The sequence below is a fragment of the Columba livia genome, chromosome Z (genome assembly GCF_036013475.1).
Source record: "Columba livia isolate bColLiv1 breed racing homer chromosome Z, bColLiv1.pat.W.v2, whole genome shotgun sequence".
Classification (NCBI taxonomy): Eukaryota; Metazoa; Chordata; class Aves; order Columbiformes; family Columbidae; genus Columba; species Columba livia.
In genome coordinates this window covers 67374054-67386736 of record NC_088642.1, presented here as the reverse complement: position 1 = coordinate 67386736, position 12683 = coordinate 67374054, and the positions used below count along the sequence as shown (strand labels likewise).

Sequence of the window (12683 nt, the reverse complement as noted above, 5' to 3'; positions counted from 1 at the left end):
ACAGATACTGCTATGCTTTTGAAGAGAAATGTTACTAAAATATCAGTGGGTGAGCCAAACAGATGGAATCCAACTATAAAAAACAGTGGGAATATATACAGAACCGTATTTTCAAATACCTGTAATTAAAGTATCCCCATACAAGGCTTTGAATTCATCAAATTTACTTCCATCTACAATTCTAGCAATGACCTTCAAAAAAAAACCAGAAAAACAAAATGAAAATCCTAACATTTCATCGCTTTAATTTTTTTTAGAAAGACTGTGCTAACCTGCTAACATATAGCTTAAAAATAAATGCTTTACATTTAGTGAAAATCAAGCATCCCACCATATTAATAGGCTGTATGGTAGGCAAAGCCCATTTACTTTTTAAAGTGTGATTTATCTACATGTTTATAAAACATGAATTTCTAAGAATATTCTAGTCAAACGGTTTAAATTATATGGGAACAAAGTTTCCCTGATTCATTAGATTTCAAAGAAAAACTTCTACCTCTGGTTATATTAAACATTAATTAATAGACTCATATTTATAAAGAGAAAAACACATACAGCCATGAGTCACTTTCTTAGAGGTAAGTTTATTTTCAGCTTTGCTAAAGTTTGTGATATACAATGATAACAAAGATGCAATCTGAGGTTTCTCTGATAGGCAAAGGAGCCATTTTATAAAAAGATAGACCCATAGCTAGCATGACATTTGCCAGAAGATATTTACTGCAACTTTAAAAGAACATAAATCCAACCTATTACAACTTTCAAGACAGTAGCGTGATACTTGATAAAAGTGTTCATCTTTTTGTCCTTAATGCAAAACAAATCCTACTAAATTCTGACAAAGTAGTTTAAGAGAGACACATACTAAGACTCTTCCTAAAATAAATACTTGGTTGGTAGTGAAAAGGGCTCTGAATATGGGATATACGCAAAATATGACAAAGGATGGGGTCTTGGATGAAGGTACAGAGGCAAACAATTGCACTAGACCTGCAGTAGAGTACAACAGTCTCCATATGTGTCTGGGAGAGCACTGAATTGTTTGGGGTGCTTATACTCCACAAATCTTTAAGTATTTGATATTTGCTTTCACAGGATTAACAGAAAATTGTCCTATCACTCGGCAAGTCTATCTCCCGGCAGCTTTTTCAGAATGCTGCAAAACTCTCATCCTTGCTCATCCTTCTTAAAAGTATAACCAAAAAGCATTATATTTTCAACATGTCACTGCCATTGCAGTGGATCCACTGGACAAAAATATAAAATAATGAAGTACAAGATTTTATGAAACTTAAATATTTGCTGTATACCCCAAATCAGATTTCTGTAGACAAACGATGACTACATAAAGAGTGATTTCCCGAAAGGAAATCGCATGGGCGTGCAGATCTTGCATTTAGATTCATACCTCTTTGACATCAAAGTTTCTTTTGAGCTGGTCACCAACTATTCCATATATTTCATCAGCAGGAAATAAAGGCTCTTCTGATGGTTCTGTAGTCACCTGTAGCAATTTAACAAAATAATTTGCACAACAAAGGAATTAATAGTCCACATTTTGAGTCAGAAAACTGAACAACAATTAATTTGTCTACTGCCTTAAGCACAGTCTTCTTTTCACCAACCACATCAAAATGCCTATACTGGCTTGTCCTCATTTTGCATAAATATCAAGTTTCTTAAACTGAGGGTTGATAACACTTTCCCACTTACTGTTACCTTTGTTTCTACTTCTGCATTTACTTCCATACAGGCTCCACTTCTTCCATGTTATCAAAAATTAAGCATGTTCTCCCCCCATTTGTTTACTTTCCCCATGCCCTCTTAGGCAGGTAGTACTCTGAGAAGACAATGAAGATTTTTGCCATGCAACTGAATGCAACATCTTGCCTTCCTGCAGTTGCTGAGCTTTAATCTTCAATTCACCCTCCCATGTCTCCTGCCAAAAAAAAAGCTAAAGCAATTCCTCCCCCATATGCTATTCATCCTGTTTCCTACAAGGAATTTTTAAATCAATACAACACAATGACGTGACTTTGGTCTGTCTTCTCAGTTTTATACCTTTCATTACTAAGCATAGAAAATGTGTATTCAATTAGTAGCTGTCTAATTTTAAGTCCATGGGAATGATCACATGGGCTTAAAATTAAAATTAACCTCGTCTTACAACGTTTTTATCTTAAAGCACAATTCTGTGATTCTGAAGCATTGTTGTAGTTGCTACACTCTTGCATGTAATCCCTGTAATTTTATAAGGAACAATGCAGTATGAATGCAATTGCAGAACCAAAACTTTAGAGAAATCTTTAAGGAAAAAATCCATAACTTACATTTTCAAAGTGCCTAAAGTCAGAGACAAAAAACGTGTCCTATAAATCAGGTGAAGAAAAGCACTCCTAATTCAAACAATGCATTTTTTTTCAGGTTATATACACTTACATCTACTTTCTTTTGGAGATTTAAACGTCTTACAGCTTTCCTTGCTAGATGAAGTGCATGATCGTCATCCAAAGCATAATGATCTGTTACACCAGATTTTCTGTATATAAATAACAATAGCAATAATAAGACTAAAAAAAATCTGACAACAAAAATTTGAAAGTTTAAAAACTTTTGACTTTAAAAGTTTTATATTTATCTTTAAAATATCAATGCTACAATACAGTTCTCCATGTTTTGTTATGAAATTACTTTTGAAATAAAACCCACACCTGAACTTTTCTTTGAAACGGTATGTTCAGGTTTTCAGACATGACATAAAATAGCAACTCTAGGAAGTCAAAAATCTAAATGACAATATAAAAGATGCCAAACATTGTTCAAATGGAAACTAAAATTCATTTGAAATTATAAAAAACCCACATGTTTAGAAAAACATTATAAACTGCCCTTAAAAATAATTCTTTATTCACATTAATTGAAGTAAAAATTAAGCATTTATTTTACAGTAATACCTAATTTTGTTTACTATTCTTTTCATTTTAGAACTAGAAAGTGCATAGAATTCTTTGTTTTCATAACAAGTATTCTCTTAAAAAAAACCCAGCTACTTTGATCTCGTTTGCAGTAAGTTCTGATTGACATTAAGAAAGATACAAATCTACAAAATGTTATCTTTCTCCATGTGTATTTTTCTATTAACACTCAGTATTAAACAGTACAGAGAACCCCTCCATATTATATGTGATGCTGCAGTACATTAGCTACGTATTTCAAAGTAGTAAATGAAGGAAACAAGATGCAAACTAGAGTAATATAAGGTAACTATGCTACTCTCACAATAAAATGATTCATCATCACCAGATAAGGACACAAAAAACCTTAATTTTCAAAATCTAAACATAGTTTTAAAAAAGGTCTAAATATAAGATAAATTTTTAAGATAGAATAAAATACACCCTACTGAAGTCTAAAGGATGGAAGAAATTAACTCTGGAAAAATATTTCTCTAAACCTGCAGTGAAGATCTGCCCCTCCAAGGTCCTCTGCTGATACCTCTTCACCTGTTGCAGCTTTAACCTACCAAAAGAAAATGAAAACGAGCTTTAGAGCTTGTCTTGCAGTAATATTTATACGGGCTTAGTTATAGCAATAAAACAGATATTTGAAAAATGCTTCTTCACTAATAATATATCCTTAGTTACTCTCCCTCAGGGTATTTAAATTGTGACAACACAGAATCTTGTCAAAATTACTTAATTTCTCTGACTTCGTATCTTTACACACAGTTTTTATTGAGAGTCTTCATTTACTCTTGTATTTATTGCTGTGTCCACTATTAGTGTGAGTATACCTACATACCCTTTAGGTTTATGAATATGCATTTTAGCAAAAATTTTTAGCAGCCAACAAGCAATTTCAAACGTGATACTTTCCTTCACTGTTTCAAACAAACCTCAGTTGAAACTTAGCATGCTTTGACTTTGCTTTCTCTACACAAACTCTTCTAAGCCTAACCCTAGATGTTACCGCTGCTGTGACACTTTTCCTCTTGCTATTGAAATCCATCTGTTCACAAAGTCATTACTCCTCACCTTTCTAAAATGAAGGCCAAAGAAACTTGCACTTTAGACTTTGGACTGTACCTGAAACTCATTTTTTTTTAGCATATGCATCCCAAGACTAATTATAACAAACATCAGCGATTCGCTTTCACTTCCTCGTGATGTTTTGTTTTAGGCTGGTGAGTGATAAAATCCAATCCAATTTTTTTCATATATGAAAGACATTTTGGGGAACAGAGCATACGCAACAATGGCTACAATATCTGCTACAACACAGAATGGAACTTTCTATGGGAGTCTGAAGTAATTTTGATGCTTACAGAAAGGCAAGCAAAATGTTTTCAGTGAGAATATGAAAAGCTTTACCAAACAGAAAAACTGACAAGTAGTGATATTAAAGTTTGAAGTATACGCACAAAGATACAGATCATTACATCTGCGGGTTGCTAAGGAACAAACTAAATCGGAGAATAGCTGTGAAATCGTTGTCTGGAAGTGGTGAGAGATCCTTTCTAACCTCACAACATTCTTGCAGTCTCCGACTTGCCCAGCCAAGTCTTCCTTTGAGACCTGACAAAGGCCATCCTTTGTCAGCTGCCTATCCTGGCAAAAGTCTCATGTGCTACATCTCAGTTATACACATGTATGACTTAAATTCCCTTGCAATGTTAAACGATTACTGTTGTCTTAGAACAAGAGAGTCTGCTTCCCTTTTCTTCAGCTTTCTAGCCAGCTTCCTGGGAGTACTGGGTGTTCGCTGCCTTATTTTGTACGTGCTTAATGCTGGAGCTTGGAAGAAACTGGCTTTGAGTAAGCCCTCCAGGATACATTACTCAGTGCACCTAAGGGGTTTCCCAGAGTCTGATGAACCTTCCCAGCTCTAACACAGCTCCAAGCACAATCACTCAAGGTACACAGCACTCTCCAGCACTCTTGCCAATGGAAATGCCATGTCAGAAGAGCTGGGTTTGCTCAGGTCTTTCAGATTTACTAGCTGAGCTTCTGCAATAAGTTAGTCTGAACCTGAGCAAGACCCAGAGGTAGTACCTCCACTTTACATGCCACAGGCTCTGAGCTAATGAACTGTGCTGGACCTAGAAAGAGTTTGTACTTAGACAGTTCAGGTGTTCCTGCAAGCAGGGCAGTTATTTGTAACACAATGACCAAGCTAGTAACAGTCTGACGTAAAAGTTTCTTTCAATATACTAATTTCCTTACCTCGATAAAAAGATTAATGAATCACCCAGTGTTAATGACTCAACTGATACTATTCTCAAACTAATATCTTCATTCATATTTATGTCACTTTTCACCAAGAAACTCCTAATATCTAAATTATAGTGACAAATTTACAGAAAATGGCTTAATTTTGAGAGAGGATTTGTCTTTGTTTACCTATAAACAACAAGCTGAAAAGACTAATACAAGATAAAAAGAAACAGAGACCTAGGAAAAACATTTACTGCCAAAGAAATTCCCAGAGACAAAGAACTTGTAGAATTTTAAATTCTAATGAGCAATAAATAAATCAGCATTAAATGACATAGTTGCTATTGATTATTTCATCTGCTTTTGCTGATTACTTTGTTCTTCTTGTCAACTTGGAAAACCTCCACTGAAATAATAAAATACTTCAAGCTAAACAAGTTATCTTATTATGGCAGAAAACAAAGTATCCTTGTACTTATAGGTGTGTGTCACCCACTGCAGCTTTCAACACGCCAGTTACATTATGAATTTAAGATGTTCTGGAACAGTAATTGGCATTCACCAGCCACAAGAAAGTATGTCCGCATAAATGATGGGACTTGTTTTTTTTTTTCCTAAGCTGCACAAGAATTTAAAATCCATCTATAGATGGACCTTTGGAAGAAAACATAAGGATATAAAATGCTACATTCACTTTTAGCATCAAGACGACACAATGGGGGGAAAAGTCCCAACACTGTCAAGGAAAAGAATAAAATGCAAAACCAAACTGTGGAAATGAGAGCAGTGCAATACAAGTAAACACTAAATGACAACACAGGATAAGTTTTTCATGCTTTTAAGGAAATTAATACAATCACGCCTTAGTAACTGGTCAACAAAAAAATCTGCCAGTGGTTGTCTTTCCATAGCTTATGGGACCTGCTACATTTTCCTACTTTCAGCAGACATCTCCTCCTCCGTTACTACAGGAACAGCGTGGAGCAGCATCTTCATCAACAATGTTGTTACAGGGTGATTTCTCCATTTAGGCCTGGTCAAGTTGGAAAGCCTTGAGAGAAACACTTGATTTGTACTTGTCTTTGTCACAGGAGGCACGCCTAAAAGTTCTCCAAAGACTATAAGCAAAACAGAGCCAACATATTGCCTCAGACCAGTTTGTTCAATGAGACAAATATTTGACTACTTCAGAAAAGTAAGATTATCCAGTCAGATTTCACTGAGACCACAACAGGTTGTGCTGGTACTGCCTTATCTGTTAGCTCTAACGCTAACGTAACGTGTACTACTGGAAATTCCTTTTTTCTCATAAAGCTTGTGTGAAGTAAAATAAATAATATGTGTCAGCAAAGATTATTATTTGTATTGGTATAAAACTGAGCCTACGCTAGGACATAAACTGGTATAGATTTTTTTTTCTTTTTTTTTTTAAATAAAGCCCTCTCCAGTACTCCCTTTCCTGTTGGAGCCAAGAAACTTTAATTTTGAAGCTGTCAGACACTGCAATATTTTGCACAGTCACAAATTCCACTGAGTTCCACAATAAAGCAAGTTTTAATTCACAGAAGTTCTTCACATCAGTTTCCCTAGAAACAACTTCCTTGCTAAGAAAGTAAGAGAATGATGACGAACTCCATCAGAAGTGCATCTCCTTTGTCTGTAAACTGACATTAAAATACAGATCAGTCCTGCTTCTGAAGTTCTCTGATCTTGACTCTGAGATATAAGATACATGCTCGTCTTTTTTTTTTTTTAATTTCATATAAAACCTTGAGACTACATAATAGAATACAGAAAGCATTTTTGTCATTTAAAATGTGCACAGCAATCTGAAAGCAGTAATAAAAACACCTTAAGAAAGTCCGGTTTACACATACACCTCTAACAGACAGAAAAGATTTAATTTAGGATATAAAAATTCAGATATGCTTAAAATTGCAAACTAATCTACTGAGTATCTGCAAGTATTTCACCAAGAAACATCTCAACAGTTTAAGCTGTAGAATTGTCAGCAGCACAATTTCTTGGAGAGGCTATGTTACTAGAAATTTCTGTAGCCTTACCAGTGGTGGACCTCCCAAGAATATTGTTCCCTGTTTGCCAACAATAATACTTTCATCAGCCATTGCAGGCACATATGCTCCTCCTGCTGTACAGGATCCCATTACTACTGCTATCTATTGGAAAAACAAAAAACACAAGTTAATTAACTGTTCATCCCTTAAAAAAGCAAATGCACATACCACTATTATATATTGTACTGATTTTAATACAGGTTCGGGAGAGCACTGCAAAACTATTTTGCCTAACAGAGTGAACATTTTATTTATGTTTTAGCTTTTTTTCAAAATAATAGGGCATCTCTCTAGTCTTCAACAGTCTCTTAACTATGATCGCCAGGCCACCCTGCAGGAAAATTTATATATGAAGTACCATGTGCTACATATGTCAAATGCTTGAAGAGGTGCATGTTCTACCATGAAATCTGTTTTTACTGATGAATGGTAAAAGGTTGAAACCTAGAGGCTGTTCCTGGTATTTACGCTTAAGTCAGAGATTCAGTTGTTGCTTAGTGACATAATTTCACCAATGTTAACATCCTCTGAAGAAAATTCCTCACATCTACCAGTGTGTAACTTCAGTTCTTCAACTGATCAACTAATTAATGCTGCCGCTTCAAGGCACGTTGATTATTTCATTATAGACTTTAGCATGAATAATCTCTGCTTTATCCTTTTGCCTAATTTTGAGATTACCATCTACCCAATGAACATTTTCTACCAGTAATACTTTGATGACACTTTTACAAAACCGACTTGATCCCAGATATGATGAATACTGTAGCAGTATGTGACAATGAAAGTGAAGCTTCTCATTTAACTTCTCCTTCGGGGGAGCTCCTCCACAGACTTGTTCAAAAACCCTTGTAAAGCAGAAGAAATTGAATACTCATATGGAAAAGACAATAAGAAACACTTTCACAACTATATAAAAAATTTAAAACGAAAAATAACGTTATCTTGTGTTAGCTTTGTTTGGAAATATTTCTAAAGTGACATGAAGTAGTGTTACGTTTTAAATGATAATTTAATGTTTGCGCTTAAAAGAAAACAGCACACAGAAATAAAACTTCCAAATGACATTACCTGGATCTAAAGCAGCAGTAAATGAACTATGTCGACCTGCTAGCATTAAATCAAACAGCTTTTTCAGCAAACAGTTTTCAGTATGCTAAAAGTCACAAGATTAATCTGCAGCATTTCTGTTGTGCATTTAATAAATACCTCCCGGTAAATACAAATAAAGTAAGCCTCTAGAAATGGGAGAAACTTGGGGAAAAAGGTAATTTGTTTTTTTTTTTCCCCTGGGATGTGTGTTTTTTTCTTAGTCTTAATTTTACCATGCTCATGCTGAAAATTATGCCTGCATTTAAACTTTAACTCAGGTGTTACTTTTTCTAATGCATAAATTGCAACATGTACATATTGAAAAAAACAAAACCTATCTGTCAAATAGCACAACCTCAAATTCTGAACTGATCTACTACTTCCTGGCTTCGTCTTTGGACTACTGCATAGGAAATTACTTAAGAGCGCAATAAAAATGAACATTTCTGAATGCACACACAGTACTTCATGCCCACTGATCAGCTCCCCATTGTATCCATGCAGCATATGAGTGTGAGAGAGCTTAGGAAGCAGCTAATGAGAAGCTAATCACAGCTTTCTGATTCATAGCCATACAGACATCAATGCAATTTAAGGCTGCAGTAGGAGTATAATAAATTAGTCACAGGTAAAAGTGGAGGTGGAAATTAAAAGCACCATAGGAAACTGGAAGAAAAAAAAAGGAAAAAAAAAAAAAAACCAACAAGCACTTCAGGGGCAAAATGGAGAAGGGCTGGTGAACTGATGAAGCAGACCTTCAGGCAGGCCACAGCAAAGAACAGCAGCTAGAAAACAAACAGCATCCAGACTTCAATGTCAGAAGAATTAACCAGAATGGAAAACAGAGGGAGCATAATCTCCTAACACCATTTCCTAACGAAACATTCGCTCAGACAGGGAAGATGATTCTAGCTACCACAGTCTGCTAGCACAGAATCAATAGCAGATTTACAATTGTTAATAGTGCCTTTTTGAAAGGAAACAAAACATAGAAACACCTCCCAAACAAAAAACATCCACATTACATCCTGTAGGATGAAGGACTTCAGTAAAACATTTTTCCCAGTCTTCCATAAATATTTTAAGTTAAACTTTCACCTGTTTAATACCAAGAAAATTAAACTTTCATTAGTGTCATACCAAACAGAAACGTGTTTTATTGAAAGGGAAATCTTTATTACACTTAAGTTTTTTACCGTATATTAGTACAATGCTACTCTTAATACAACACTGCATGGTAATCAAAATAAAAACAAGTTCAGCTTTATAAGGAACTTTACAAATATGTTAAAGTTGTTTCAAGATACTCAGGAAAACACCAGCATGACTTCAGGCCCTGGCATTTCTAGAAACATCAGTAATTTTAGTCTTGCTAACTGGGCTTACATATTAATCTTTGACATATCATATAAAGCCCAGTGTTCCCATACCAGATAATGATTGGAGTCTCTAGCAAAAAGAAGGTTTACCAAAACTTTCCCCCAAAATAAAATTCAGTAAAACAGCCCTCTGACCATCTCCTTTGACAGCTGGTCCACAAAAATGCTGGGACCAATTTTATCCACACATATAAGTACAACCTAGAACTATGAGTGACTCTGCAGGATGGCCAGCTGGTAAACTGTTTTTTTTCTTAAATATTTTTCTTCTAACTAATAGTACTTTTCCCCTGAAGACCTATCTAATCACTGCAATTACTCCACTGTTACTGTTGGAAACAAAAGATCTGCAGAAATTAAATTATGTCAGACTTTCTAAGGAGATTTAGTGTGGTGTAGGAATCTTATGCCTTGCATTTCCTTGGATGCAACGGATTTCAGGATTCTTTGGTAGAGGAAAAGATGGCTGAAGATCTGAATTCTGTCTTGCTTCCAAAGTGTCCCCAAAAGCTTTCAAGGTAACAAATGTAGTTTCCTCAGAAATCAAGCAAAGCCAATGACTGCCATGTTAGGAGGAGTCAGAAGGAATACCATATCCTTGACCAGTGCCTCTGCTTCACACAGAAAGGAACTATTAGCTTCTATTTCCTCCTTTTGAACTGGGAGATTCAAACAAGCACACCTTTTCACAAAGAATAAATAAAAATGGTTCTAACCCAACAATGCCTCTCAATGACAGATGTTGTTAAGCGTGAAGAAAATAAAGTCCTGTATACATTAATGATGAGTTCAACAGTCAAGTATGTCAAAACAATATGGTGGTGAAATACTTCCATGACAGTACTCAGATGAAATAGCAAGTTAGCTAAACATTTACTCTGCTTGAGTTTACAACATCTATTTCTAAGCCTAATGTTCTAAAACAATTTTTCTTCTCAGGTGAAATATCCTGAAAATTTCCTTCATCTTCTTTCTTCCAGCCAATATGAAATGATAGGCAGTGAACTGACAACTGCACCTATGAGCAGGCTCTTGAAAATAAGGTAATTCAGTAAAAACACTAGCTCTCTGCTCAGAAGTTAGAAAAATCAAAGATGTTAGGAACTACTGGAAAAGCAATAGAAAAGAGAATAACATATACATTATGCTGTTATATATGTATCTGCATCATTCATGGACATTTGAGTAGTGCAGTCTGGCTCCTTCATCTCAACATAATGAGACCTGGGAAAAGATTTACAAAATATAAACTAGGACCATAAAGGTATGGAACACTTTGTAGAAAGAACAGCTAAGTAGGCTTGAATTCTCTGGCCTGCAAAGGGCAGTGAGAGGCAGATATATGAGAGGGCTACACAACTATATGAAGAGGCTGGGAGATCACTGACTAGACAGCAACTCTATGGGAATGATCTGGTCATAGGCTTTCCTGGAGCGTTCCTTTATTTGGAAAAGGTTCTGTTCAAAGAACATGGACTCCTCCACACTCCCTGGCAGCCCCTCACAAGCACCTGCTAACAATTCCCTTAACAAGCCCAAGACTACTCTCCTGAAGTCCAGGGTCTTCATCCTGACACCTGCCTTCCTCATCTCCATCGGACTTTCACAGCAGACAAGGCTGCCATCAACAATCTCATCCTCAATTTGACATTCTTCATGAGCAACAGATCCAGAAGTGCACCTCCCCTAGCACAACACCTGCGTCAACACACTGACCCCAACGCACTCCTGTAACACCCATGACACAAAACCTCTTCTAAATCCAGGAACTGTGACTAACAGTAATTCTATGCATCATTAATACATTAGAAAAGAACCTCATTGTTAGGATAGTTTTGTCATATAGCACATCAGTGTATAAAACAGATCTATAAATATATGCATATTCCTGTTAGTAGAAAGTATGTCTCATTTACTAGCCATCATCAAAGGGGCCCTCACCTTTATAGTGTTCATGCAGAATAACCAACTCTTCCAAGAGATTTCCTAGTGCTTCTTCACATGGCCCTACACACCACGTTGTCAAGTCACTTTTCCTCCCATTCCAAAACAGGAGCAGGTAGGTCATGTAATTAACAGTAAGGCCAAGAAAGAAGACAGCTTCTTCAAAACTATAATGACGTTTTGTGGACAGTTATTGTGTTTACAGTGTCTCCAATCCCCAGACTGGGCCATCAGGTCAGCACAACACAGTGTGGCCAAAAACAAAGCATGGGCAGGAGCCTTGAAACCAGATAAAGGCAGCAACCATAAAACCTAATTAGTACATTTCATTCTTAGGTAAAAGCAAATTACCTGTGGAATTCCTTGTGAGGACATGACTGCTTGGTTATAGAAAATACGGCCAAAATGATCTCGATCTGGAAATACTTCTGCTTGCCGAGGTAAATTTGCTCCTCCTGAATCAACTAGAGTGAATGAAAATATATTAGCATGTCTTTGAACAGTGTTAATATAGTTAAGTTGTTGGTAAAGTATCTGCATGTTATTTAGAATACATAGCAGTTACCATGACTAATTCCATTAATCTAGGCATATTAGGACATTCCTCTTGGGAAAAAAAAAAAAAAAAAAAGAAAAATAGTAACACCTCCCTCCCAAATCACACCCATCCCAATCACTCTAATGGAAAATAAATTCAGATGTGCTCAGAGATGCAATCATATCTCCATGTAGAAACTTCTAAGCTCAACTTACCACAAATCATTTAAAATAAGAACACTTTCAATGTACAAGTTTCACTCAATTATTTTATTGCAATTCTGTTAAAAGTTACAGAAAAGTGTGAGACTAACCACCAAGTTCAAGAGGTATAATATGTGTACTTTCATACCTTGATTATACAGACATACTGAAGACCTTAAACTATCTTCAGGAACCTTCATTTAGTATGTGTCCTTGCCTTAGGATGTACCCTTGAGCCT

General features: G+C 35.8%; 1 protein-coding gene across 1 annotated transcript in view; it reads right to left on the bottom strand.

The window, feature by feature from the left end:
- MCCC2 (methylcrotonyl-CoA carboxylase subunit 2) overlaps positions 1-12683 on the bottom strand; it is a 34830-nt gene that overhangs the window by 11318 nt on the left and 10829 nt on the right. Inside the window, exons 6-11 of the mRNA XM_065046256.1 lie at positions 12055-12167; positions 7277-7390; positions 3455-3519; positions 2440-2539; positions 1409-1504; positions 120-192 (exon numbers count right to left, since the gene is read on the bottom strand). Coding sequence (XP_064902328.1) covers positions 120-192; positions 1409-1504; positions 2440-2539; positions 3455-3519; positions 7277-7390; positions 12055-12167 — 561 coding nt within the window. The remainder of the gene's footprint in view (positions 1-119; positions 193-1408; positions 1505-2439; positions 2540-3454; positions 3520-7276; positions 7391-12054; positions 12168-12683) is intronic.